The sequence below is a fragment of the Sinohyriopsis cumingii genome, chromosome 16, assembly GCF_028554795.1.
Source record: "Sinohyriopsis cumingii isolate HCF-2022 chromosome 16, ASM2855479v2, whole genome shotgun sequence".
NCBI classification, from domain to species: Eukaryota; Metazoa; Mollusca; class Bivalvia; order Unionida; family Unionidae; genus Sinohyriopsis; species Sinohyriopsis cumingii.
Window position 1 is genome coordinate 96,708,998 of NC_142976.1, and position 25,713 is coordinate 96,734,710.

At 38.8% G+C, this 25,713-nt stretch overlaps 1 protein-coding gene across 1 annotated transcript; it reads left to right on the plus strand.

Annotated features, from left to right (window-relative positions):
- The first annotated feature begins 6,018 nt into the window (after positions 1 to 6,018).
- Positions 6,019 to 25,418, plus strand: LOC149781028 (glycoprotein-N-acetylgalactosamine 3-beta-galactosyltransferase 1-like). Its single transcript, XM_089938160.1, has 4 exons — positions 6,019 to 6,280; positions 6,890 to 7,208; positions 8,349 to 8,706; positions 21,968 to 25,418. The coding sequence occupies exons 1-4, from the start codon at positions 6,028 to 6,030 to the stop codon at positions 22,367 to 22,369; spliced, it is 1,332 nt and encodes a 443-aa protein (XP_089794286.1). The 5' UTR covers positions 6,019 to 6,027; the 3' UTR covers positions 22,370 to 25,418.
- Positions 25,419 to 25,713: the final 295 nt, after the last annotated feature.

A 25,713-nucleotide genomic window follows, 5' to 3' on the forward strand; every position in this document is an offset into this window, starting at 1 on the left:
TATATGGACAAAATTTAAAGCGACAAGGAGAAAATGTATGGTTTTGTATAGGGAAAATAGGAATGGAACAGGTAGGATAACGGTACCGGACATTGGCAACAATAGTGCAAGGGTCTGACCTGAATACGCGCTAACCTAGGTAGAGACAAATACAGTAGAGACATAGACATATATAACACATACATATATTGATGAACATCAATCTATCACACATAAAATAATAAAATCGACCCAAAAAATTTAGGCAAAAGAGTTTTAAAAAATTCGAGGAAAATATATGATATATAATCGATTAATTTTTTTAGGCAACAGAGCAAACTTTTTCGAGACATTTGAGTGGCCCTGAGAATGACCTTTGTTTGTTGTTTTTTTTTTCCTTCTTTCTTTTAAAAATCACTTCGTCAACATAGAGGGCATCGCATAGACTTCTAGGCCGTAGATGATGACTATCTTCATACAGCCTTGTCTCTCCACATAGATCCTTATTTTCCAGATTCTCGTATCGATGATCTTGATGATGATTTGGCTTATATGGGTAAGTCCATGCGGAACAGCATATACGATACGAGGGTAGACGATTCAAAGTTAGTCCACATCTTGTGACGAGAACAAGTGAAGGGAATAAAATGAACCGCGGTTATTTATAGTGGACGAGAGGATCGACACGGATTGAGCTTTCTCACTAACCCTAACACGCGATACAAAATTCAGTCGCAGTGCAGAGTCTGTCTTCTAATCCGAAGAGAGCTACCTGTGACGTCACATTCCTTTTATAGGTGCACTAGCGTCTGTGCACAGTGAATCAATGCGACATTGTTTTGAAACATGACGGAAACTAAAAAGACCATGAATTCGGGTGTACTGGCCGTGGAGACGAGAAGCGATGGTATAGCAGCGGCTACCAAATTCAACACGGTCCTACTTCCAGAAGAGACCGATTTTAATTGGGATTTTTTTTCTCTTCTTCGCAATAATTTTTTCCGGTATCAGCACCTTCACCACCTTCTCCTTCCTTACCACAGGTCGAGGATTTTAAACAGAGACATAAAAAAGAATAGGAGAAAATTTTGAAGCAGCAGAAAGAAGCAGAACAAGCTTTTCTCCTTCAACAGCAACATAGAGAAGAAGACGAGGCAAGACGGAAACGACAGAAAGATGAAACAGCAGAGAAGAAGCAAGGTCTATAAGAGAAGGAGGACGGTGAAAGTCATACGGTGACAGTACTCTTTGACATTTTGACAGAGTTAAGGAGTCTTAAACAAATGTATCAGTCTTCATTAATACCAGCCAAGAGAAAAAGACCTTCCCGAGCCAAATAGCACAACCCTGTTCACACACTTACTATGCCTAAGATACCAGCCCTAGTGATTTCCACGAAATGATCGACAGGAGCAAGTCCAGAAGTAGGCACTGGCCCTGGCAAAGGCTTAAGGCAAACAAACACCCAAAGGACCTTTCAGGGCCAACAACCTCTATCGAAAAGAGATACTAGTCATTTTGCCAAAATCAATTAAAACTCAAAATCCTTTTTTTGCCCCATGGTGAGCGTAAGTGAATGCTTGAGTGTAGGTCCTTATTTTAAAAAATCAAAACCAAGAGACACTTACGTTTTTTCTTTCTGTTATATTATGGTACAAATTTTACAGTCCAATTTACTACACAGCACTTTAAAGGGTTCATAGACTTCTTCTTTGTCTTTGTTCACCCTCTCTGTTTTTTTTTAACTTCTTCATTTTCACAGGTTTTTCCTCTTCTTCCTCACTTTCGTCTCTTCTTCTTTTCTTCTCTTCCTTCTCTTTCTGGGAGTGTCGGGATTCTTCCTTTCTGGTGGGCACCTCTTCTTCCTGTTCGGAAACCTCTATTCCTCTTGCTCCTGTTATTTGTTTTAACGCAGTCTGAATACCAATGTCCTTTCTCTTGACAATGATAACAGGTTCTTTGACTTTTGTTTCTTATGATACCTATTTTGCTTTTTTTGCGGTATGTACCCTCTGTAGCCCAAGACTCTTTCTTCTGAAAGATATAGCACTTAAAGTACCTTAACTTTCATCTCGAAATGAAGAAAACTTTCGTATGACACCTCGCAAAGCTCTGGTCAGAAGTTCGATCTTTGTGTGTGTGTGATTTTGATTTTTAACGTAGTTTTAACAATTTTCCAGTAATATCGCTACGATGTCTGCAGTGTGGCAGTTTATAGTGATGTCTAGCACTGGGGCATCATGTCGCATACATGTAGCATAATGTCCCACCCAGTCACATTATTGGTACACCAGACCGACTAGTCATAACACTAGCCTCTTAATGCTGAGCGCCAAGCGAGGCAGCTGTTAGTACCATTTTTATAAGTCTTTGGTATGACTCAACCGAGGATGGAACCCATGACCTCCCGTATCCAAGATGGAAGCTCTAACCACTAGGCCACCGGAGCGGTCGAAGTTCGATCTGTGTTGCCTCTTCCATTTTTCTGGTCGGCTTGAGAGTGAAATAAATACTGGGAGGGAAGACACTGGCCCTTTATATAAGGAAGACACTGGCCTGACATTGATATAGGGACCGAGAGCGTTTAAAATGGAGTCATTTGACTTTTTGCAGTCGCATCATTTCGTTGAGAAAGGAGAAGAAAGAGGCAGACACGTGACATATCGCCTTGCACAGTAGCTGAAGTCTTGGCTCAAATTCAGGCCAGCAATTTTGAAGATGACATGAGTGAACCAGAATCCAGACCCAGAGAGGCTCCACCAAACCAAAGTCCACCACCTAAAAACCCTCAGAACTACTACCACATTCAAGAGACCGAAAAGCGCTCCTCTAGAAAATTTAGAACCACGGCCTACACGGTCACACGGGCGTCACATAATGCTTGGGTTGACACCTGGGGAGTTAAATCCAACTTTGAAACATGAGTGCGTGTGGTACTATTCCCACTCATGTAACAAGCCTTTCACTCAGGTTGTTAGGGCCTTCAAATAGTCCTGCAACCTGACGGCTTAAATCAAAGGGTGTTCCGTGAACACATAAAAGCCTGGGGGATGTGGCACTCATTCATTCCCCCAGGAGTAATTAAGAAGTCAGCTGTGCTGGCAGAAACCAGTGAAACATGCTCCATGTTGAACGCACATCACTTTAATTCAAGTTCCATTCCATTCCAGGAATGTGGATTTTCCAAAATTATAAATACGGCAAACGACGCTATTTACTATTGAGAAACTGGGGACAAAAATTGATACCGGATGTAGGGTGCACCCCTTCCACTGAGCCCGATCCTCCTTTGCCGCCTCCAGACGTGCACCATCTAGGTGAGTGCGTGTGGACCATTCCCACTCACCAATAGTCCCGTGAGACATAAATGTCTCGAAACCGGACCATTCAAATAGCACTTCTTAAGTGCATTAATGATGTGGGGGAAGTGACAACATTCCTTCCCCCTCGAAAAAATCAATCATTCCCAAAAGGGAAATAAACCGGTCGTAAATGCCCGAAAAGGCGATAAACGACCTTAATTCAACCAGTCAGTCGGTCAGTCAGGAAAGTGGAAGAATAAAGATAGTTGTCCGATGATACCTGTATGCCAGCGAGTCTCTTCATATCGATGTGTGTGCTGCTGTAGTTAACAGGAAATCTTTACTCTGCAGTATTCAAGCAAATTACCGGCTGGTGTTTAGCAGTCCAGTTGTCGGTGTGGATCCTCAGTAGAGATTGCTTGGAGTGGAACTCCAGAGTGGAGCCAACGGGCAAATGTTCGACTGAAGACTTAGCAGCGCTGTAAACCCAGTACTGCCGCACTTATGGTGACCCTCGGTTGAACTCGATATTGAAAAGGTCGAGCTACCTATCAAAATTGCCTTAGTGAATCATGCGGTTTCCATTTTGGCTTGGAAACTGCTTTTAGTTATATCTCTATCTTTGGCTCTAATTTGATCATTTCGATACCGACATCAAAATTTGTATTCTGGTTTAGTTTAATGCGTGATACAATATAATACGAGTCATTTAGACTTAGAGGATTGGTATTGTTTAGTTTATACAAGTACACTTTGCACACTAAATTCTAACTTCAATAATAAATGATTTAAGAACAATTTTTAACCTACTTGGTTTGATTAATTGCACAGGTGGCTTACACATTATTGGTATTTTAACATTGTCTAGAAACAACTGGACTTGATTTGTTCAAGTACGAGCTGGCGTTTCAGAGCTCTGTGCGCTTGCGCCTTCTGTCGGATCCATTGCCACCTTGCCACTTTGCCTCTCTCTGTCATTCGTACAATGACGGAGATGTGGAACAATTTCCACCCGTCCAAAACATCCGGTGTCCCGATGTGACGTCATAGTTATGATCAATCGCGACTGATGTCTCATTCTGCTTTGGTTGACACCTGGTAACACTGTAGAATACAGACTGAAAATTAAGATTATAAAACTTGAGTGCGTGTTGGGTCCATTCCTACTCAGGAAAGCCATACATGCAGGTCGTTTGAGACTATTTTGTCTCAAGACCTGTATGGGCTAAATTAAACGGCTTTTTTTAAAAACTGCATTAACACCTGGGAGATGTGGCTCTGATTCCTTCCCCAGAAACATCCTACTTTCCAAGAATAATCCAATCGCGCATGCCCGAATGGGCGAAAGCGACTTTAATTTCAGATAACTAATAAGTCTGGCTACCCCAGCGTTGACTAGTCAACACATTGGAAGATGAATTTGTTCAACGATTTATAAGACACTTGGTATTGGATGGTGGATGCAGTCTATGTGGTGGAAAGGCTTGCAGATGAATGGAAGTATCAAGGTAACCCAGACTTTGTGACCAGTCTGAAAGTAGCGAGAGATCTGGTGAAAGGCATGATAGAGGAGGAAGTGGAGAAATTAAGAGGCTTCATTCAACCTCCGTATGTGAGAGTGGGAACCTTGAAGGAGGCCCTTGATGGTGTGATCAAAGTGAGGTACTTTTTGCAAAAGGTAGGGAATTTCACAGAGTGGTCTTTTGTGAAGTGGAGATTAGACCAATTAGAAAAAGCAGAATAGATGATTAGAAAGGTATTGAAAGAAGAGGTGAAGAAGATAAAAGATAACGGCAAAGGAGAGAAAGGACAAAGAAAACAGAAAGACAAAAGAGGACATTGAAAGACTGAATCAAAACTGGATCAAGGTGCAAGAAAAGTTTAGATCCATGGGACATCGTGACTGGATGCCAGAGAAGGAAAAGAAGAATGGAATAATAAAGCGAGGAGATGGTGGAATAAGTGGAGAAACTAGAAGAACCCAAAGGCTCTCTTCAGGGCCTCTCATATGTCTCGAACATATTTGCTCCCGTGCCTAATTTCTTTTAGTCCATTCTATCTTTCATCTGTGATAGATTGATGTTCTTCGATCTATGTCTATGTGTTATATATGCCTATGTCTATGTGTTATATATGCCTATGTCTATGTGTTATATATGCCTATGTCTATGTGTTATATATGCCTATGTCTATGTGTTATATATGCCTATGTCTATGTGTTATATATGCCTATGTCTATGTGTTATATATGCCTACGTCTATGTCTTTACAGTATTTGTCTCTACCTAGGGTAGCGCGTATTCAGGTCAGACCCTTATAACATTGCTGTTACCAATGTCCAGTACCGTGACGTCACCCTACCTGTTCCATTCCTATTGTCCCTATACAAAACCCAACCTTTTGTCTTCTCGCTATAGTGGCCCAGGGCCAACTGTGTCGCTATAGTGGTCCATGATCTTTTGACTGGATTTCTTCTTGTCGCTATACATTTTTCTCAATTTAATTCAACCATTCATTAATTTTCGATCTACATTAATTCTAATAGGAAAAGTCAAATGCATACTTTCCAATAAAACATATTTGCTCTAAACTAGTGGGAAAAATATTATTCCTCAACCTTTGTTTCAAACCATGGTCCCTTTAAATACTGATTCACGCAAATAATCTGTCAAAGCGTCATTAGTGCAGTACGAATTACTTCCCTTAAGTAAATCTCTACTAAAGAAAATCTAGTGTAGCCAACAAAATGGCTGGTGACACAGCAGTCGGCTTGTCACGGAACAGTATAATTATGTTTATTGTCGGAATCTTGGCGGGATTTGGGTTCACCTATCTTTATAGCACTTCGTCCCAATGGTCTATTAATCCCGCCGGTGTCAGGCAAATTCCCTCGGGAGTCTTTCTGCCAGATGGGCCTCACAGTCACGGGGAGTTCGACCACATAAGTGGCCCGAGCGGAACGGTGTTATGGGAGGATCAGCATTCGCACAGTCATGCAGGTGGTTATAGGTTGCGCTGCAATAAGTCATTTTTTATTATAAGATGAAAATATTCAATTACAAAGTAAATCTCATGAATCTCTGTGATAAAGTTGAATATATAGAGTACCTTGAGCGATGACAATATTTTCGTCAAATTTGTATCTGTCGTAATGCAAACATAAATAATTTTCTTTTGATATTTTTTATTGGTGTTTTATTTCAGTGGACTATAAAGTATTAAATAGTTATGGCACACAGTAGACCTCTTGATTCATTGTACGAGGTCAGGGGTCACTTTAGTCCTACAATATAAGACATAGCACATGTTGTTTTAATACTAATATTAGTACCCTAAATCATGTGTCATAAAGAATGGTCTTAGTGCTCTATCATATCAAATTAGATGCATGAGATCAATCTGACAATTTGACGGGTAAATACATTATCGTGTTGTAATATTCACTTTATATTAGTTTTGAAATTTTATTATAGATAAGTATATATATATATATATATATATATATATATATATATATATATATATATATATATATATATACACACACACGCACACATATGGAGTATAATCCACATTTGACTAGTTTTGATTTTTTTTTCTGCTTCCAGTCGAGTCTAATTCAGTTGCTTCAGCCTTAGCTAAGAAGATTCGAGTACTTTGCTGGATAATGACAAATCCGTCCAATCACCAGAGCAAAGCCCAGCATGTGAAGGCGACATGGGGAAAGAGATGTAACGTCTTATTGTTTATGAGTTCTACTAAGGACTTGTCACTCCCTTCGATAGCATTACCTGTCAAAGAGGGGCGAGACAATTTATGGGCCAAAACCAAGGAAGCATTTAAATACGTGTATGAGAATCACTTTGAAGAAGCAGAGTGGTTCATGAAGGCAGATGATGATACTTACGTTATTGTGGAAAACCTCAGGTAAAATCAAGCTCCAGTTTGAACATAGCATTATTTAATACCTTCATGATTTGCTAGTCAATCTAAAGCATCACGTTAGAAATTATGAATGAATTCAAGAAAGTGGAAAAATGGAGTAAAATCATCTTATCCCAACATTTACAAAAAATATTGGATATATCATGAGATCATGTCAACATGTGTTGTCAGAAACATGGAGAAATCGAGATTGGTAAAATTGAAACATACATACTTTCAATTGCAAGTCTGGCATGCTGACCACACCATCTCCATGACTCCTTGTTATTGACAGCTGATATATTAGCTGAGATCTGCCTTGACAAAAAACAAACAAAAATTGACGTTATCTCTTTTGTTTGGTTAGTTCATTTGTTTACTGGTCATCCATATAGTGTGCAAAACTGACCAAAACCACTTCAGACCAAACTGACCAAAACCACTTCAGACCAAACTGTCCAAAACCATTTCTGACCAAACTGACCAAAACCACTTCAGACCAGTAGGTCATGCATATATCATTAACTAGTCCCATTGTTTAACATTTTGTGTGTGACTTAGTCTATTTATGTAAAACAGTAAGTTTGTATTGGAAGATAAAAATTGTTGACAGTGTAAAATATAAAAGATGAAAACAGTTTTTGTTTAAATTCAAAATAGTATGCACTACGATGAAATTTTAAAATATCACCTATGAAATACTGCTCAGTTATTACTTAAATATAATTACACCAGAGGTCTCGCTAGGATTTTAAAACTAGGAGTCCAGGACTCCAATTGTGGTAAAAATAGGAGTCGCACCATCAAAAGTTGCAGTCCCTTCTTTCCTACAGAATCAACACAGACATGAGTGCATCTGTTTTTAAATGGAGAGGTTTTCGTAATGTAATCACTCACTTTAATATAGCTTCATTACAACAGTCCATTTACAGGATTGCAAATTTATGGTTTATTTATTTGTCTGCGTCCTTGTAGTAATTTTAGACAACGGTTAAATAGCATCTGATTTGCTATTTTTTTCCCCGTATTTTCCTTTTCATGTGCTCATTTGTTCAAATTTTTAACATGTGCACTGATAAAATTCATAATCTTTTAAAAAAAATGAGTTATATTTATCGTAAATGCTTCTTTTTGCCATTCAAGGTACTTTCTACAAGACAAGAATCCACAAGATCCCCTACTGTATGGTCGTCGATTTAAGCCGTATGTCAACCAGGGTTATATGAGTGGTGGAGCAGGCTATATCTTGAGCAAGGAAGCACTTAAAAGGTTTGTTGAGAACGGTGTTAATAATCCTGCAAATTGCCGCGCAGATGATGGGGGAGCCGAGGACCTGGAGATGGGTAAATGTCTGGAGAAAGTCGGTGTGAAGGCTGGGGATTCTCGAGATGAATTACAGCGAGAGAGGTTTCATCCTTTCATCCCAGAACATCATCTAATTCCAGATTTCCTTCCAAAAGACATGTGGTATTGGTCATATAATTACTACCCTGCTAAACAGGTATGTACATGTTCAATTTCCTTAAGATATGAAATCGTACAAATGAGGTAAAAATTGGGGTCATGGACCATCCTTATCAAATAAAAAAAAATTTAAAGTGGTAATAAAGTTAATTTTCTGTTCCCTGAAGAAGAAAAAAATCATGGGATCATTTATCTGTGAGAATGATTCAAAAATACCTTTGAAGACACCAAAAGTTTCAACCTGTTCTTGGATGCCATACAAGGGATTTGTCCTTCTGTTTCTTCCAAAAATTCTGCATGTTCACTGTATGTGAAACGTTTTGCACCAGGAGAGAGGCATACTCTGTCTTGAATTGTAAAAGAAACCAATGCACATCTTGGAGACAAGAAAAAATATTGCTTCTGTCAGGCAGCCGAAGGGGTTGGGGTTTGGAGATTGGATATCATCAATGTAAGAGGGAGACCATTGCATTGCATATTGTAGTAGTTGTTGTTGTTATAGGGTTTAACACCTTTCTTCAGCACAGAATAGGCCATGCATGGCAGCCAGTATTAATGGTGGAGGAAGAACCCAGGAAGACTCCGGAAAGAACCACCGAACCACGAGAAGCTTCCGGCAAACTTTCTCACATATCCACATTGGCCGAGCCCAAGACTCGAACCCACGCAGACAGGTGAGATGGCAGTGATCCATAACAGTGAGCACTTTAGACCACTCTGCCACTTTTGGCCCCCTGTATTGTAGTGGTAAAATCAAGCTTATTAAATTCTTTTTATGTACTGTTGTCAAAATGCTCATTAGATTTCATGTTTAATTGTTTCTTTTAATCTTGCTGATGCACCAAGTTTTATCTTCTCATACTCAGCCATTGTGATAAGGTACACATCATTTTCTGTGCAAAATTAGGAGTAGTTTCACGAGAAAGTCATTTTTATAAAATTCCTGGTTAAAGAATTGTACATACTGCATGCTACTACCCAGCGTTCCAACTCCAATTTGTTGCTGGGACATGTAGAGTTGGGGGTGGTACATGTGCCCACTAATGGTCAAAACTGAGGTTACATGGGTATTCTGGGTGGTACAGTGGTCAGTTGTCATAATATGTATATATCATGTAACAGAATGATTAACAGTGACTTAAGGCCAGATACTTTGCTTATATTGTTAATTCCAGATAATGTCTGATACCTTGATAATGCATAAATAACGATTTATCTGATACCTTGATAACATGTCAATAAAAATTTATCCAATACCTTGATAACATGTAAATAACTATTTATCTAATACCTTGATAACATGTATTTCTTCCAATACCTTGATAATGCATAAATAACAACTTATCCAATACCTTGATAAGACATAAAAATAACAATTTATCCACTACTGTGATCATTCATAAATAACTATTTATCCAATACCTTGATAACATGTAAATAACAACTTGTCCAATACGTTGATAACATGTAAATAACAATTTATCCAATACCTTGATAAGACATAAAAAAAATAATTTATCTACTACTGTGATCATTCATAAATAACTATTTATCCAATACCTTGATAACATGTAAATAACAACTTATCCAATACCTTGATAACATGTAAATAACAACTTATCCAATACCTTGATAACATGTAAATAACTATTTATCCAATACCGTGATAACATGTAAATAACAACTTATCCAATACCTTGATAACATGTAAATAACAATGTAACCTTGATAACATGTAAATAACAATGTAACCAGTACCTTGATAACATGTAAATAACTATTTATCCAATACCTTGATAACATGTAAGTAACTGTTTATCCAATACCTTGAAAACATGTAAATAACAACGTATCCAATACCTTGATAACATGTAAATAACAATGTATCCATCATCATCATTCATCATTGGCGACTCGGTCTCGAAAGACCATGCGAACAGCGCCCTTGGGGTGTTGTCTGTCTCTGTTGGCAACGTCTGCTGTGGCTGTGCAGGCCTATACGTGAGTGACAGTCCCTACTGCAGTTGGTGCAGACATACTGGGAAGTCTGTGTTACTGTGGTTGCTGTTGCGTTCTTCTTTCTCTTACGTTTCTCTGCCACCAACTGGCCTCTCTTTGCATCAGCAACTGATATGCCATTGTTTACCATCAGTCTCCAGGTGCCTCGGTCCTCAGCCAGCTCTTCCCAGCCATCGGGTGAAATGTTGCATGCCTTCATGTCCCTCTTGCACACATCTTTGAAACGGAGTGAGGGGCGTCCGACTCTTCTCATGCCAGTGGCCAGCTGTCCATATAAGATGTCCTTTGGCAGCCTTCCATCCTCCATGCGTCGGACGTGACCCAGCCATTGAAGGCGGTGTTTAATTAGCAGGGAGTACATGCTGGGGGTACTTGCACGCTGCAGGATCTCGCTGTGTGGAACACAGTCTTGCCAGCTGATTTTCAGGATGCGTTTTAGGCACCGTATATGGAAGGAGTTGAGCCGGCGTTCTTGCCTCATGTAGGTACTCCACGTCTCACTTCCATATAGAAGGGTGCTGAGAACACAGGCCTGGTAGACTTGGACCTTGGTGTGCTCTGTCAGCGCGTTGTTTTCCCACACCCTCTTTGTTAATCGAGCCATGATGGTGTTTGCCTTTCCAAGCCTTCTGTCCAGCTCCATATCAATCGAGAGAGTGTTGCTGATGGTTGACCCTAGGTAGGTAAAGTTGTTGACTGCTTCCAGGGTGACACCGTTGATTTTGATTGAAGGGGCAATGGTGGTATCTTGCACGCTGACATTTGTTTTTTCCAAGCTGATTGTGAGACCAAACTGCGTGCAGGCAACAGCAAAACGGTCTCCCAGTCTCTGGAGGGCTTCCTCGGTGTGGGCCACAAGAGCTGCATCATCTGCAAAAAGCATCTCCCTGATGAGCACAGCTCTCACTTTGGTCTTTGAGTGCAGTCGTGCCAGGTTGAACAGCCTCCCATCAGACCTGGTGTGTAGATATATGCCATCCGTGGATGTGTCGAAGGCGTAGGACAGGAACAGGGAGAAGAAGATCCCATAAAGTGTTGGTGCCAGCACGCAGCCCTGCTTCACACCACTGTTAATTGGGAAGGAAGTTGAGGATGATCCATCATACAGGACTGTTCCCTTCATATCTGCATGGAAAGAGATTATCATGCTGAGGAGTTTTGGGGGGCAACCGATCTTACTCAGAAGTTCAAAAAGGCCCTTCCTGCTGACCAAGTCAAAGGCCTTGGTGAGGTCGATGAACATCATGTAGAGTGGTTGACCTTGCTCTCTGCTCTTCTCTTGGAGTTGTCGTAGGGAGAAGATCATGTCTGTCGTCGACCTGCCTGCTCTGAAGCCGCACTGTGATTCTGGGTACACACGGTCTGCCAGCAACTGCAGCCTGTTGAGTATGATGCAGGCGTACACTTTACCAACAATACTCAAGAACGAGATCCCTCTGTAATTATTACAGTCACTGCGGTCACCCTTGTTTTTGTAAAGGGTCACAATTGTGGCATCACGCATGTCTTGGGGGACTACTCCTTCCTCCCAGCAGCGGCAAAGTAGCTCGTGCAGTGGTTTAATCAATGCTGGTTTTCCACGTTTGATAGCTTCAGGCGGGATGCTGTCACTACCTGGTGCTTTGTCGTTTGGAAGGCAGTCCTTTGCTTTGCTGAGCTCCTCTAAGGTTGGCACTTTGTCGAGCTCATCCATGGTGGGCAGATTCTTTATGCTGCTGAGGGCTGCATCAGTGACTGACGTTTCTCGGGAGTATAGTTCTGAGTAGTGCTCCACCCATCTGGCCATCTGTTGCCCACGGTCTGTGATCTTCTCTCCCATCAGGGATTTCAGGGGAGCGACCCTTTCGCTGTAGGGCCTAGAGCCTTCTTGATGCCACTGTACATGCCTTGGATGTGTCCGGACTCGGCACTGCGCTGGATCCCTTCACACAGTTGTTGCCAGTACTCGTTCGCACACTGTCTAGCAATGCGTTGGGTGTTACTTTGGGCACTTCTGAGAGCAGCAAGCGTCCGTTCATTAGGGCATTTTTTGTAAGCTATGAAGGCTTTTCGTTTCTCCTCGATTTGTGGTTCCATCCTTGATAGGTGTGCATTGAACCAGTCCTGGCTGGGTCGTTCCTTCTTGCCAAACGTTGACATAGCTGTACTGTAGATGGCACCCTTCATGGCATTCCACTTGGCAGTAGCGTCATACTCAGGCAGGTCCTGGAGAGCCTTGTTCAGGGCAGACACATACTCCTCCACCTTGGCAGGGACTGACATCTGTGCAGTGTTTATGCGAGGACGTCCTTTTGGTTTTGAGCGGTGTAGCGCGTGTGGCTGTAGTCGCACTCTGCTGCTCACAAGGGCATGGTCGGAGTCACAGTCTGCACTGTGGTAGGTTCTGGTGGAGAGGACGCTGTTAAGGGCAGAGCGCCTGGTGATGACCAAGTCGAGTTGGTGCCAGTGATGAGATCTGGGGTGTTTCCATGACACTTTGTGTTGTGGCTTACACTTGAAGAAGGTGCTTGTGATGCACAGGCCATTGTAGGTGCATAGCTCTAGCAGTCTCTGGCCGTTTTCGTTGGTCTTTCCAGTGCCATGATATCCGAGGCAGGTAGGCCAGGACTCGTGGTCCGCACCTACTCTGGCATTAAAGTCTCCGAGGAGGAATAGTGGTTCATTTTTGGGGCATCCTTTGATCTGTTCGTCCAGCTGCCCATAGAACTGATCCTTCACGTCTTCTGATGACATGAGGGTTGGGGCGTAGACACTGATGATGTTGACAGGACCTGAAGTAGTGGTGAGGCAGATGGACAAGAGACGCTCAGTGCCCCCTGTGGGAGGTTCAACCGAGGCCAGGAGATTGTTTTTGATGGCAAAGCCCACTCCATGCTGACGGGGCTCCTCAGGTTCTCGACCCTTCCAGAAGAAGGTGTAGTTTTCCTCTCTGAGGGAGCCACTAGAGGCGAGCCTGGTTTCCTGGAGGGCAGCTATGTTGATATTTAGTCTGGTGAGTTCTCTATCGATGATGGCCGTCTTTCTGGTGTCGTCCACTTCTCTGAGGTCATCGGAGATGCCTGTACACATGGTGCGCACATTCCAGCTTGCAAATCGAAGAGCTGGAGTCTTCTTTATTGGTTTCTTGTTTCTTTTGTCTGGTGTGGAATTACCATCTGCTTGTCATGTTGAACAACACACTGAGCTCCAGACACCCACTGGAGCAGGCAGACAATGGTGGGTCAACACCTTATTGACCGGGGGCTGCCCGGCTTGAGGCGGGCGATAGTTTGCCAGTGAGACACGATGATCCCTCCCACCGTCAAAGCTGACCCGTGGCGCCCCTTCCCTACGCCAATCGGGTGGGACTTATAACCCATAAACTGTCAGCTTCCGTGTTGTTTCCTCACTCAGTAGCGAGACTGGAGTGTCCTCTCCAGGGCGCAAGCCTGGGCATGGAGTATGGAGATCCTGGGCTGCCCAGACGTCAGGATCCCCCTCTCGTCCTTGCTGGTGGGGTCCAAAGGAATACTGAGCATGACATTTGGCACCAGTTTGGATGCAGGAGCTGCCGGAAGAAGGTCGTAGTCGGCCCCCAGCTGCCTTAGGGGCTCCACTCCTGATTTTCTGTCTGGGTTTACTCCCGTAGCCTTTCCTTCTCCCGAAGATATCCACAAGGCAGTGGAGCATAATCCAATGGATGGGACTTGGTTGGTTTTGAATCAGAGTTTCCTTCTCCTAGATGAACTGCCTGACAAGGCTAACGAGCTTCATCTGCCCGGGTTTGAGGTCAGAGTTTCCCTTCTCTTAGACTGGTTGCCTGCCAAGGCTAATGAGCCCAGTCTGCCCACCCAGTTATACCGCCGGGTACTCGGTCGCGCCACACAGCAGGCTCTGTTAGAACAGGGCACCGTGTGAAGGTGCTGCTGTGGACACAATAGTGTAGGAGAGGCCATATGCAAGTAACCTCCCGCCCCGCAGAGCGAGACAGTGGTCCTGCGGCGATCACTACACCTGGGAAGGAGAGGCTATGAGAGACGCTTCACTTTCCTTTGGCAAGCGGGACGTCAGGCCCAGGCCACGCACCCCTCAAGGTATCCAATACCTTGATAACATGTAAATAACTATTTATCCAATACCTTGATAACATGTAAATAACTATTTATCCAGTACCTTGATAACATGTAAATAACCATGTATCCAATACCTTGATAACATGTAAATAACAATGCATCCAATACCTTGATAACATGTAAATAACAGCTTATCCAAATAACAATTTATCCAATACCTTGAAAACATGTAAATAACAATGTATCCATTACCTTGATAACATGTAAATAACAACTTATCCAATACCTTGAAAACATTCTCATTTTATAGTATGGTAAGAATAACTAAAGTTTCCCGCTGATCTTAACTTGTTTTGGGAAGTATTTTCTGAATTTATTTTGTCCATGACCCCAATAACAGACCCATTGTTTGTATGTTCCTGCTTTTTCCGTAGGTGAATTTTGTATTTTTACAATCTGGCTACATGAAATAATAAGTCACTACACTCATCTGCATCACCTGGCCACCCTAGGCAGCATGGTAATGAATGAGCAATTAGATTGGATAATATTATGCTGACATCCAATGGGCATTAACATTATATCACAGCAGTGTTTTGTGGTCTTCTAACTGCTAGCATTTTGTCTAGAAGACAAGAGGCAAGCATATGTATATGCATTGATCATGAAACACAAATTTTGTATAAATGAGGGCAAGAAAAGGCATTTATTTTATGTCTACTCCACACATGATACAAAGCTTTCTTGGTATAATATGTGCCATTCGATTTCGTTATGTACATGTTTGTGGTCATCTTTGGAAATAAATTGAATCAATCAATAAATTAAAAGTTTTTTATGCCTGTCTTAAGGTGGAGCATATGATGTTCAGATTTGATTTGTTGTCACAGTGACTTGATTTGTTGTCACAATGACTTGATTTGTTGTCACGGTGACTTGATTTTTGTCACAATGACTTGAGTTACTGTGGATGACATGCACTTGGGGTAAGGAAGAACTCTTTGATTTTCAGAGGCCAAAGGTCAAGGTCATTCTGACAGAAGGAAGAAAAATTGTTTTCTCACATTAAAGTTACTTCTCCTCCATAATTACCAAATTTGATGTCTTCACAGTAATATTAGAATGGCTTTGCAAATCCACTTGCCCAACTCCTGCGACAAGTTCAAATTCAGTTCAGAAAAGATGAAGGTTGCATGGTACTTGTCTTTTGCATACCAGGGCCCAGCAATTCCAAAAAACAGGGAGCAGAAGGAGCCATGTTCAGTTTGTAATGTGCTATATTCTGCAAAATGTTTATAGCCTATGATCTCATCACAGTAAAAGCATTAACACCTTTATTTGGTGCTTGTGTGTACTGTATTCTTTTATTACATAACTGGCACATTTTCTTTGATCTGTTGATCCTTTATTTGCACGATATATGCTGTCAGAGGCTATCATTTCTATCTTGTAATCGAGGTCAATCTTTTATTATGCAGATGTGATAATGTGAATATTTACTATTTAAAGCAAGTTTTAACAAATCAGGAACAAGTATTTATATTTTTGACTTGTCTGATGTATTTGAATCATAATATTTGTACTTATCTCAGATTCACCAATTTTGAAGTCATAACCTAGCCTCAGGCAGTTTGTAAGAATGCCAGACTCAAAATGGCTAGCTTGTAATGACTGTGTTGATATATGTCATGGATTTTAGTTTGAGTAGGTGATAATTATGTACTATTTAAATATGACTAGCTACTAATTATTTATACTATTTAAATATGACTAGCTACTAATTATTTATACTATTTAAATATGACTAGCTACTAATTGTTTATACTATTTAAATATGGCTAGCTACTAATTGTTTATACTATTTAAATATGGCTAGCTACTAATTGTTTATACTATTTAAATATGACTAGCTACTAATTATTGTATGCTATTTAAACATGGATAGCTACTAATTGTTTAAACTATTTAAATATGGCTTGCTACTAATTGTTTATACTAATTAATAATAATAATGAGGACTTTGTATCGTGCCTAATCTTTAGAAGCTCTAAGCTCTTTACAACATTAGACATCACCTATAACATAAAAAACGTCTATAATGATATGATTACAAAAACAAACACAATGAAATTAGAAAACATAAAAAACATGCTGAAAATATTTAAGGTAGGAAACATTATTAGGTCTTTAAGTTTGTTCTTGCAGTCGAAATAAGTGAGTTTTAAGAGTACTCTTGAATGGGATCACAGTGTCTTTGTGTCTAAGTTCAGTGGGCAATTCATTCCATTTTGCTGGGCCCTGGTATGCAAAAGAACGCTGTCCATATGACTTTGTTTTCATAGTGGGAATAATGAGTATATGATTGTCAGAAGAGGAGCATAAGTATCTTGCTGGTGTGTACACATGGGTGAGGTTGGATAGGTATGTTGGACTGGAGTCCATCAGTGAAATGTAGCACAGAGAACACATTTTGTGTTTGATTCTGGATCAAATGGATAGTCAGTATAGGGTACAGAGCAGCGGGGAGGTGTGCTCTGATCATGGTACTCTTAAGTATGATCCGAGCAGCTGTGTTTTGAACTTTTTGAAGTTTCTGGAGTAAATATTCAGATGAACCAGACAGAACTGAGTTACAATAGTCAAGTCTTGAAAGTACTAATGAACACACAAGTGTTTTAGTGGCATCAACTGAAAGATATTTGCAAATGGAGCTGATGCGTCTCAGCTCAAGATATGCAGCCTTGTATATGTTCATGACATGTTGATGCAGTGTGAGAGTACTGTCCAGAGTAACGCCTGGGTTTCGTACTGATTGTGTGAATTTAATGTTGGTGTTACTGATATTTATTGTTTGAGGTAAAGGATGTGAATGAGAAAGTCTTTGTTTTGTGATCAGAATGGCCTCAGTTTTATCATCAATCATCTGCAGCTTGTTACATGTCATCCATCAGAAATGCACCTCTCTACACCTTTGATGGTGGCATCAACTTCAGTTGGGTGGCTAGATTTGTATATTTGGGTGTCATCAGCGTACAATTGGTGAGACACTGGATGATGATCTATGACACTTGAGAGTGGCTGAGTGTACAGAATGAAGAGAACAGGTCCAAGAACAGACCCCTGTTTAACACCACAACATAGATCAACTGGGCTGGAGTGTATTCTATTTGCAGACACAATTTGTGTCCTGTTGACCAAGTAGGACTTAAACCACAGTAAGGCTGTATCATGAATGCCAAATACATGCTGGAGACGGTGAAGTAATATATCATGGTCTATTGTGTCAAATGCTGCAGACAAATCAAGGAGGGTGAGGACTATAATCTTTCCGCTATCCAAAGCAGAGATAATGTCATTAACTACTTTTAGAAGAGTAGTTTTAGTACTGTGGCAAGGGCGATATGCAGATTGTACATTGCTAAAAAGACTGTTTGAATTCAGATGAGATAGAAGCTGGGATAGAACAACCTTTTCTAAGATTTTTTATATGAATGGGAGATTAGAAACTGGGCAGTATTTCTTTAAATCATTATGGTCTAGTGTTGGTTTCTTCAGCAGAGGCTTTACAATGGCAGTTTTGAAAAATGATGGGAATTCCCCTATTGAGAGAGAGGTATTAATAACGTCAGTAAGTGAAGGCAATACTGGATCTAAGCACTCAAGGAGCAGTGATGTTGGAACTGGATCAAGTTCACATGACTTTGGTGCACTCGTCATCAGGATTGTACGTACGAAATCCATAGAGACCGGTTCAGATGCTGCTAATGGTTGCCGCTCAAATTCTGTATCCCAACTGTATGATGATGACTTGTCAATTGAAATTGTGGTGTCAAGCTTATCTCTGATAATTTGTACTTTGTCACTGAAGAAATTTGCAGACATATCTGGAAGGTCAACTGGAGAGAAGGTAGTTGAAAGTGTTGTAGATTTGTTCCTTGACATTAGCTTGTTAGTAATTTCAAAGAGCTCTTTGCAGCTGGAAATTTCCATGATCTTAGTAGTGTAGTTGGCTAATTTCGCTGCACGGACTATATTTGTGACATTCTTCTTAGTGGCTTCATAGATTACAGCATAAATGGGATAGCAAATTAATTTTCCACAGGGACTGGTTTGTATATTTAATTTAATTGTTTGTTAGTTTTAAATTTTTATTTCATTATGTGCTGTTTTAATGTAACATTGTTTACTGGACTTGACCTTATCCAAAATTAAGTTCATTTCTGCTTGATGTGATTGACTTTTTTTAAATTTTTAAATTTTTTTTTTATTTCATTATGTAAACAACCAGTTACCAGATTATTATTCAGGTAAACAAGAAGTGGTAAATACATGTATGTTGAGCAGAGTCAGGATTTTGAGAATTTAGTAGGCTACTCTGTTAGGTAATGGTTGTTTTTAGAAAATTCTAATGTGGTCAAGCACAGAACTATATTATTTTGTGACTGTGAGGATTTTACCAGTTATGCTTTCACATCTAGCACATTAAGTTGTATTATGTTGTGACCAGTTTGTGCTGAATTTTATTTTCTTCAAATTATTGAATTCAAGTGATTATTTTCTTTGGAAATACAAAAGTGCTCTGGACAAAATTCTTGGATAAAGACATTCATTGGAATTTATACTGAATTCATACATGGAATAATATTTCTGTTTTTCAACAAGAGACTTGACACATCAGTACTTCACAGACCATAACAGACAATTTTGGATCTCTTTGGGAATTGAACTGAGTTTTATTCAAGACTTTTTGTTACTAGAACTTGTGTCTTTAATTCTCTGATTATTTTTGAATTTGATTCGCAATACTGTATATTCTTTTTTCTTATTTTTTTAATATTGTATTCTAAGGAAATAAATTATTTGTTAAATTGTACAAAGCTTGTTATCTTCACTCTTTTCTGTTACTTATTTTAAGAACATAGACTCATAACAGGACTGATGGGATAGCAAATCAATTTTCCATAGGGACTGATGGAATAGCAAATCCATTTCCATAGGGACTGATGGAATAGCAAATCCATTTTCCATAGGGACTGATGGGATAGCAAATCCATTTCCATAGGGACTGATGGGATAGCAAATCCATTTCCATGGGACTGATAGAACAGCAAATCCATTTTCCATAGGGACTGCTGGAATAGCAAATCCATTTCCATAGGGACTGATGGAATAGCAAATCAATTTTCCATAGGGACTGATGGGATAGCAAATCCATTTCCATAGGGACTGATGGGTTAACGAATTCATTTTCCATAGGGACTGATGGGATAGCAAATCCATTTTCCATAGGGACTGATGGGATAGCAAATCCATTTTCGATACTGTCTAAGAAAGAGTCTATCACTCAGCGAAACACACACACACACACACACAAACCACTCTAGTGGGTGGCCTATTGGTTTGAGCGTCTGCCTCTGTTGCAGGTTCGAAGCTTGGCTAAGTCATACAAAAGATTTATTAAAATGGTACTAATAGCTGCCTCGCTAGGTGCTTATCATTAAGAGTTTATTGTTAGGACTGGTCGCCCTGGTGTCAGGATAATGTGTCTGGGTGGGACATCATGTTAGATGTCTGCAGCATGATGCCCCAGTGCTAGACATCACTATAAATTGCCACACTGCAGACATCATAGCGGCATGACTGGAAATGTTTTAAATCTATGTCAACAATCTAAATCACGAACACACTCTCTCTCTCTCTCTCTCACTTAAAAATGTTGCTGTTTCCAAAACCCTTTTCTACTCGTCCATATATCTATGTATATACATGTACATGTCTGTCTTGGCTCTTCTAACTGTATCTGAATTCTATCTTTTCTCATCTATCTACATCTATCTACATTTACATATCTGTTTTGATAACTTTAACTATTGGCATATTGTTTTAAGCCAGAAACAAAGATAAAATGGAAACACTAGTTATTTATTTTTAAAATAAAAATGACTCAGTTTCCTTTTGAATATCCCATATTTTATTTAATCTAATTTAATTAATCAATTAATCTAATTAAACAAGCTCATATCTTTCAAATGTATGTTCAGTTTTCGAGCCAGCTTGTAAATTTTGTGAAGGCCTGATATTACTGATATACCAGGACCATTGGTCATGTTTACTTTGTATGTAGTTTTCACAAAATGCTATTAGTTCTTCATCACAGACTTGGACCAGTCTTTGTCAGTGACTTGCATTTTGGGCAATAAAATATAAGGGGGCGCTCACCAGTTAATATGTATTTTTGAGAGAGTGGCATATGTAAGATGAAGTTTTCTGCACAATGGAGAGAATGTCGGCATACCTCTATGCTACATTAATGTAATGTGGATGATATTTCTTTGGATATTGAACTTTTGGAAATTGTACATGATCTAAGCACACTGCTAACTAAAGTGGCTGCTCCCTTGTGCTAAAAAATCAGCCTGAATTAGTCTAATTATACACCAAAATAAAGGGAATTAAAGGTTCCTTGAATTAAACCTAAGACATACAAGTTTTTTTTTAAATAGCCAGTATAACCAGTGAGGAAAGCCGGGGAAATTCTTTTTCTTTAAAATTCTAACTCTATGCAAAATGCGAAACTGTAGAGCGCCACCTTAGCTTAAAAATGTTAAGGTTAAGCTATCAAATGTCAAGGTCACTAAGGTTGGAAGAAGAATGGTTTCTACACACAAATATCAGTTGTTGACCACAAACTTTTGTCATTGTTTGTGGGTAACTTACAGATTGGGTGAGAAATAAACTTGTCATTTTTTTATGATAGAAGGTCAGAGGTCATGATTACTGATTGAAAGAATAAAAAAGGTTTTGGCTTAATAACTTTAGTTTCAGACCATATCACTTGACCAAAGTTTAAGGAGGTCTTGCACTTAAGTTACAGAAGGAATCTGTTGAGTTACTTCAGAATTCAACTTGTAGATCAGAGAAAAATTGGTTTTGCAAAACAACTATTGTTGCACCAAACTTAGATAAATTGCACTTAGGGTGATAAAAAACCTATAAATTATGCTGTCTGGAGGTTAAAGGTCATGGTAATGGTAATCTTTATAAAAGAATAATGGTTTCTCCCAATTTATAAGAGAATAATTGTTTCTCCCTATTCAAGATCACACACTTTGCCAATGGTTGAGGTCTTTGAGACCCATTTAACACATCAATTGGAATGCTTCTGCTGTCTTCGAAGAAAAAAAGAACAATTTCTAAATAATTTTTTAATTTTTTTTATTTCCCCAGGGACCCGACTGTTGCAGTGACTATGCCATCACATTCCACTACGTCAGCCCAAACTTAATGTATGAATTTGAATACTTTGTCTATCATCTCAGAGCCTTTGGAATTAACACAGTTGTACAACAGTGTGGACCTAGAGATTTCCTGATGTCTTCATCAAAAATGATTGGAGATAACCATTCAGAGACTGAAATCAATAAAAATAAAGAAAATTCAGCCAAGACGGATGTAAAGGACAATAGAAAGACAGAGAGGGACCAAGTGCCATCAGTGGAAAATGCCAAGATTGTTGACGGAAATGTTATCAAGGAAGAAAGTCAGCTAAGCTCTATCCCAGGTTCAGATAAAGGAGTACACCAAATACATCATCCCAAAAATATACATTTTGATCCCAAAAAGTCTTGAGTGAATGAAAATTAGTGAAGTGTGTCATATTCAAGTTAAGCTTGTTAATTTATTTATCTATTTATTATTATTATTATTATTATTATTATTATTATTTTATTTTTATTATTATTTTTATGTGGACTTCTTTCAGATGGGATGATCTTGCAATACATTTTTCATTGTTGCTAGTTTTATTGTAACTGTAACTGTTTCTTTTACTACATGCCTTGTATAATGCATCATATTTACATTGTCCAGCAAACTCCAATATCATAAAATGAATTTGGGAAAATATTATAGAACCATATTTTCTGACTCATGGACTACAAATTCTTATCTTGTGATCTTTTCTCATGATGCATGTGGCTTTTTCATTTATCTGAAGTCTGTTTTAATTGCTGGCATTATAAAAGGGGTCTGAAAATTCACTTGCCCAACTCAGAATTAAAAATTTTCAGCAGTCAAGTAAACTTCATAATCATTGTTGTGATTCATGGTTGTCTAGTGCCCATCTGTAATGAAAAGACATCTCTTTTGAAAATATTGCTAGCTTTCTTCATTGAAAGCCTATAGTTTCTAATGTAAGATTGTTTTGATCAAGCTCATACAAGCACTTACTTTCCAGTCATCAGTTCTAATAAACACTCACAAGAAGGATTTTTTTTTCAACCCCTGGATAATTTTCTGCTTCATCTTGCTATTGTCATGTAGTGTGTGTTTGTGTATTTGTGTGTGCATTGGCATTTAACAAGTCTGCACAATAATGGCTGTATGGTGCTAATTAAGTTAATTTCTAGTCTTAGATCTTGAGCAGTAAATAATTGTTTTTCATATATTAAATTTAACTGAAATGGGCATTTCAAAAATACAGTATTTAAAAGTTGTATAATAAATACATATAAAGAAGGTTTATAATAAATACATGTAAATAGTTTTTCATTTATTGAAATCATATGTTTTCATATATATTTCTAAGACTTAAAGATTTAAATAGTTCTAATAGTCTCAGATTGACCGAGTGACCGTGTGGTCTAAAGCGCTCTCCGTTACGGATCACTGCCATCTCACCTCTGACTGCGTGGGTTCGAGTCTCAAATTCGGCTAATGTGGGTATGTGAGAAAGGTTGCCAGTAGCTTCTTGTGGGTCGGTGGTTTTTTCCGGAGTTTTCCCGGGTTCTTCCTTGACCATTAATACTGGCCACCATGTATAGCCTATCGTGAAAATGGCGTTAAACCCTACAACAACAACAACAAATAATTCTAATCATATGCTTCATCACTATGCATTGAGAGTCCCATCTTTTAGGACTTTAGTTTCTGGTCCAGGACTCTTCACACCCTTCTTTTTCTCCCATTGATATTGGTTTGAGTTATCTCCCATGGTAATTGTGAATGTGTATGTACATTTGACTGTTACTTTTCTACTTGCAGCCATAAATAGAAGGCCTGAAGGTCTGTAGTAATCCATGTGTTCATATGGGCAGTGTTTTTACCTGCAGGCCTAAAAGACTCAAAGAATGTTCTTGTTGGTGCTGTTTTTATTAATCATAAAACTCTGGTTTTTCTTGTTGGCCCATGCTATATTTATTTGAATGAAATATATAGTGTTTCCCCCATATCAAGTTGTGATGTCTTTTGCAAATTTCATTTTGCTTTATAACTTTTGGAATCCAATGTAACGGATTCCAACCAAATTTAGAATGAAGCTTTACATTACGAAGATATAGGCCAGGTTCGATATTCATCATTTTCCAAGAGTTATACCTCATGATGAGCTTTAATTATTGTCCTTCAGTTTGCATAAAAATTTTGTTTCCAGTCAGTCAATTTAAAGTCTTCATGGATTCAAACCAAATCAGTTGTCATATTAAAGTCTTCATGGATTCAAACCAAATCAGTTGTCAATTTAAAGTCTTCATGGATTCAAACCAAATCAGTTGTCATATTAAAGTCTTCATGGATTCAAACCAAATCAGTTGTCAATTTAAAGTCTTCATGGATTCCAGGCAAATCAGTTGTCAATTTAAAGTTTTCATGGATTCCAACCAAATCAGTTGTCATATTAAAGTCTTCATGGATTCCAACCAAATCAGTTGTCATATTAAAGTCTTCATGGATTCCAACCAAATCAGTTATGAGGCTTTACATTAAATATCCTGAAGCAGAGTTTTGATTTTCACCATTTTTCAACCAGATTTAATAGATTTGTGGTCCCAGTTTGATGAGGAACATTGCTTTTGATATGCTGAAGAAATTGTGTCCATTCAGTACAGATTGTATGCCTTCAGACCATATTTTCATTTGAATGACACGTGTCAGATACAGTTTTCCCTTATTTCTGATGAAATATTTGTATAGTTATTACATAGTCTATGCACATTAGAGCGCTTCCTGCCAGGATGGCATGTAGTATTTAAAGTTATTACCAAATTTATACTCATAACTTATTTAAAATTATGAACAATATACATGTTTTTCTTAAACGCAATAATTCCGGATATGTTTTTCATTTTCTTTATCTTTATCGTTATATTCAGTTGTTTTTAAAATCATTGGCACCTTGTTTGATGCTGTACATTTTTTAAAATACTTTTTCTGCAATCTTAATTATTGTCTATATCTATTACTTAAATGATAAAATTCAGTGCTTTTATGAAGCAAGTCAATTAAAACATCAAATTTTGTTCAAAACAATGCTGCATCTGTTAACATTAATTTGTTGCTTGATTGTCTCTTAGTTTTTGGAATCTGTTAACATTGGTTTGCTGCTTGTCTGTCCCTTAGTACTGGAATTAATCTGTTAACATTGGTTTGTTAGCATTGGAGTCCATTTTGAAAAGTACTATATAGATAGCACTTAGTGTGACTATGTACCATGAATGCTATTAATAGTTTAAATCTGATACACAAACTGAGGAAGAGCCATTTTTCTACCAGTGAAAATTATTTTTTAAGCAAAAGCCTTGCATGTAGATATTGGTATAAGTTTCATGTTCTTTGTGTCACTAAATGGCATATATATATATATATATATATATATATATATATATATATATATATATATATATATATTATATAAGTGAGAGCTGGGATATGAATAAACTTGTCATAGAAAAGGGAATGGATAGTAAATCTGCACATTAACAAAAATGTCTGTCTTTTTCAAGTGGCAGCATAAATGACGCTATTGTCATTATGATTGGCTGCCATTAGGATTGGCCATCATTATGATTGGCTGTCACAAGATTAGCTGTCATTATGATTGACTGTCAAATTAGAACAGAGGTACCTGGGAATTGGAATTACCACAATGAACTATTGTAGAGAATAAAAGAATCCACATAGTCTGATCATGATGGTGG

Coding starts and splice junctions, on each gene's coding strand:
- LOC149781028 (XM_089938160.1), top strand. CDS start 6,028: ATGGCTGGTGACACAGCAGTCGGCTTGTCACGGAACAGTATAATTATG. Junction 7,209..8,348: donor GTTATTGTGGAAAACCTCAG/GTAAAATCAAGC, acceptor TTGCCATTCAAG/GTACTTTCTACAAGACAAGA. Junction 8,707..21,967: donor ATTACTACCCTGCTAAACAG/GTATGTACATGT, acceptor TTATTTCCCCAG/GGACCCGACTGTTGCAGTGA.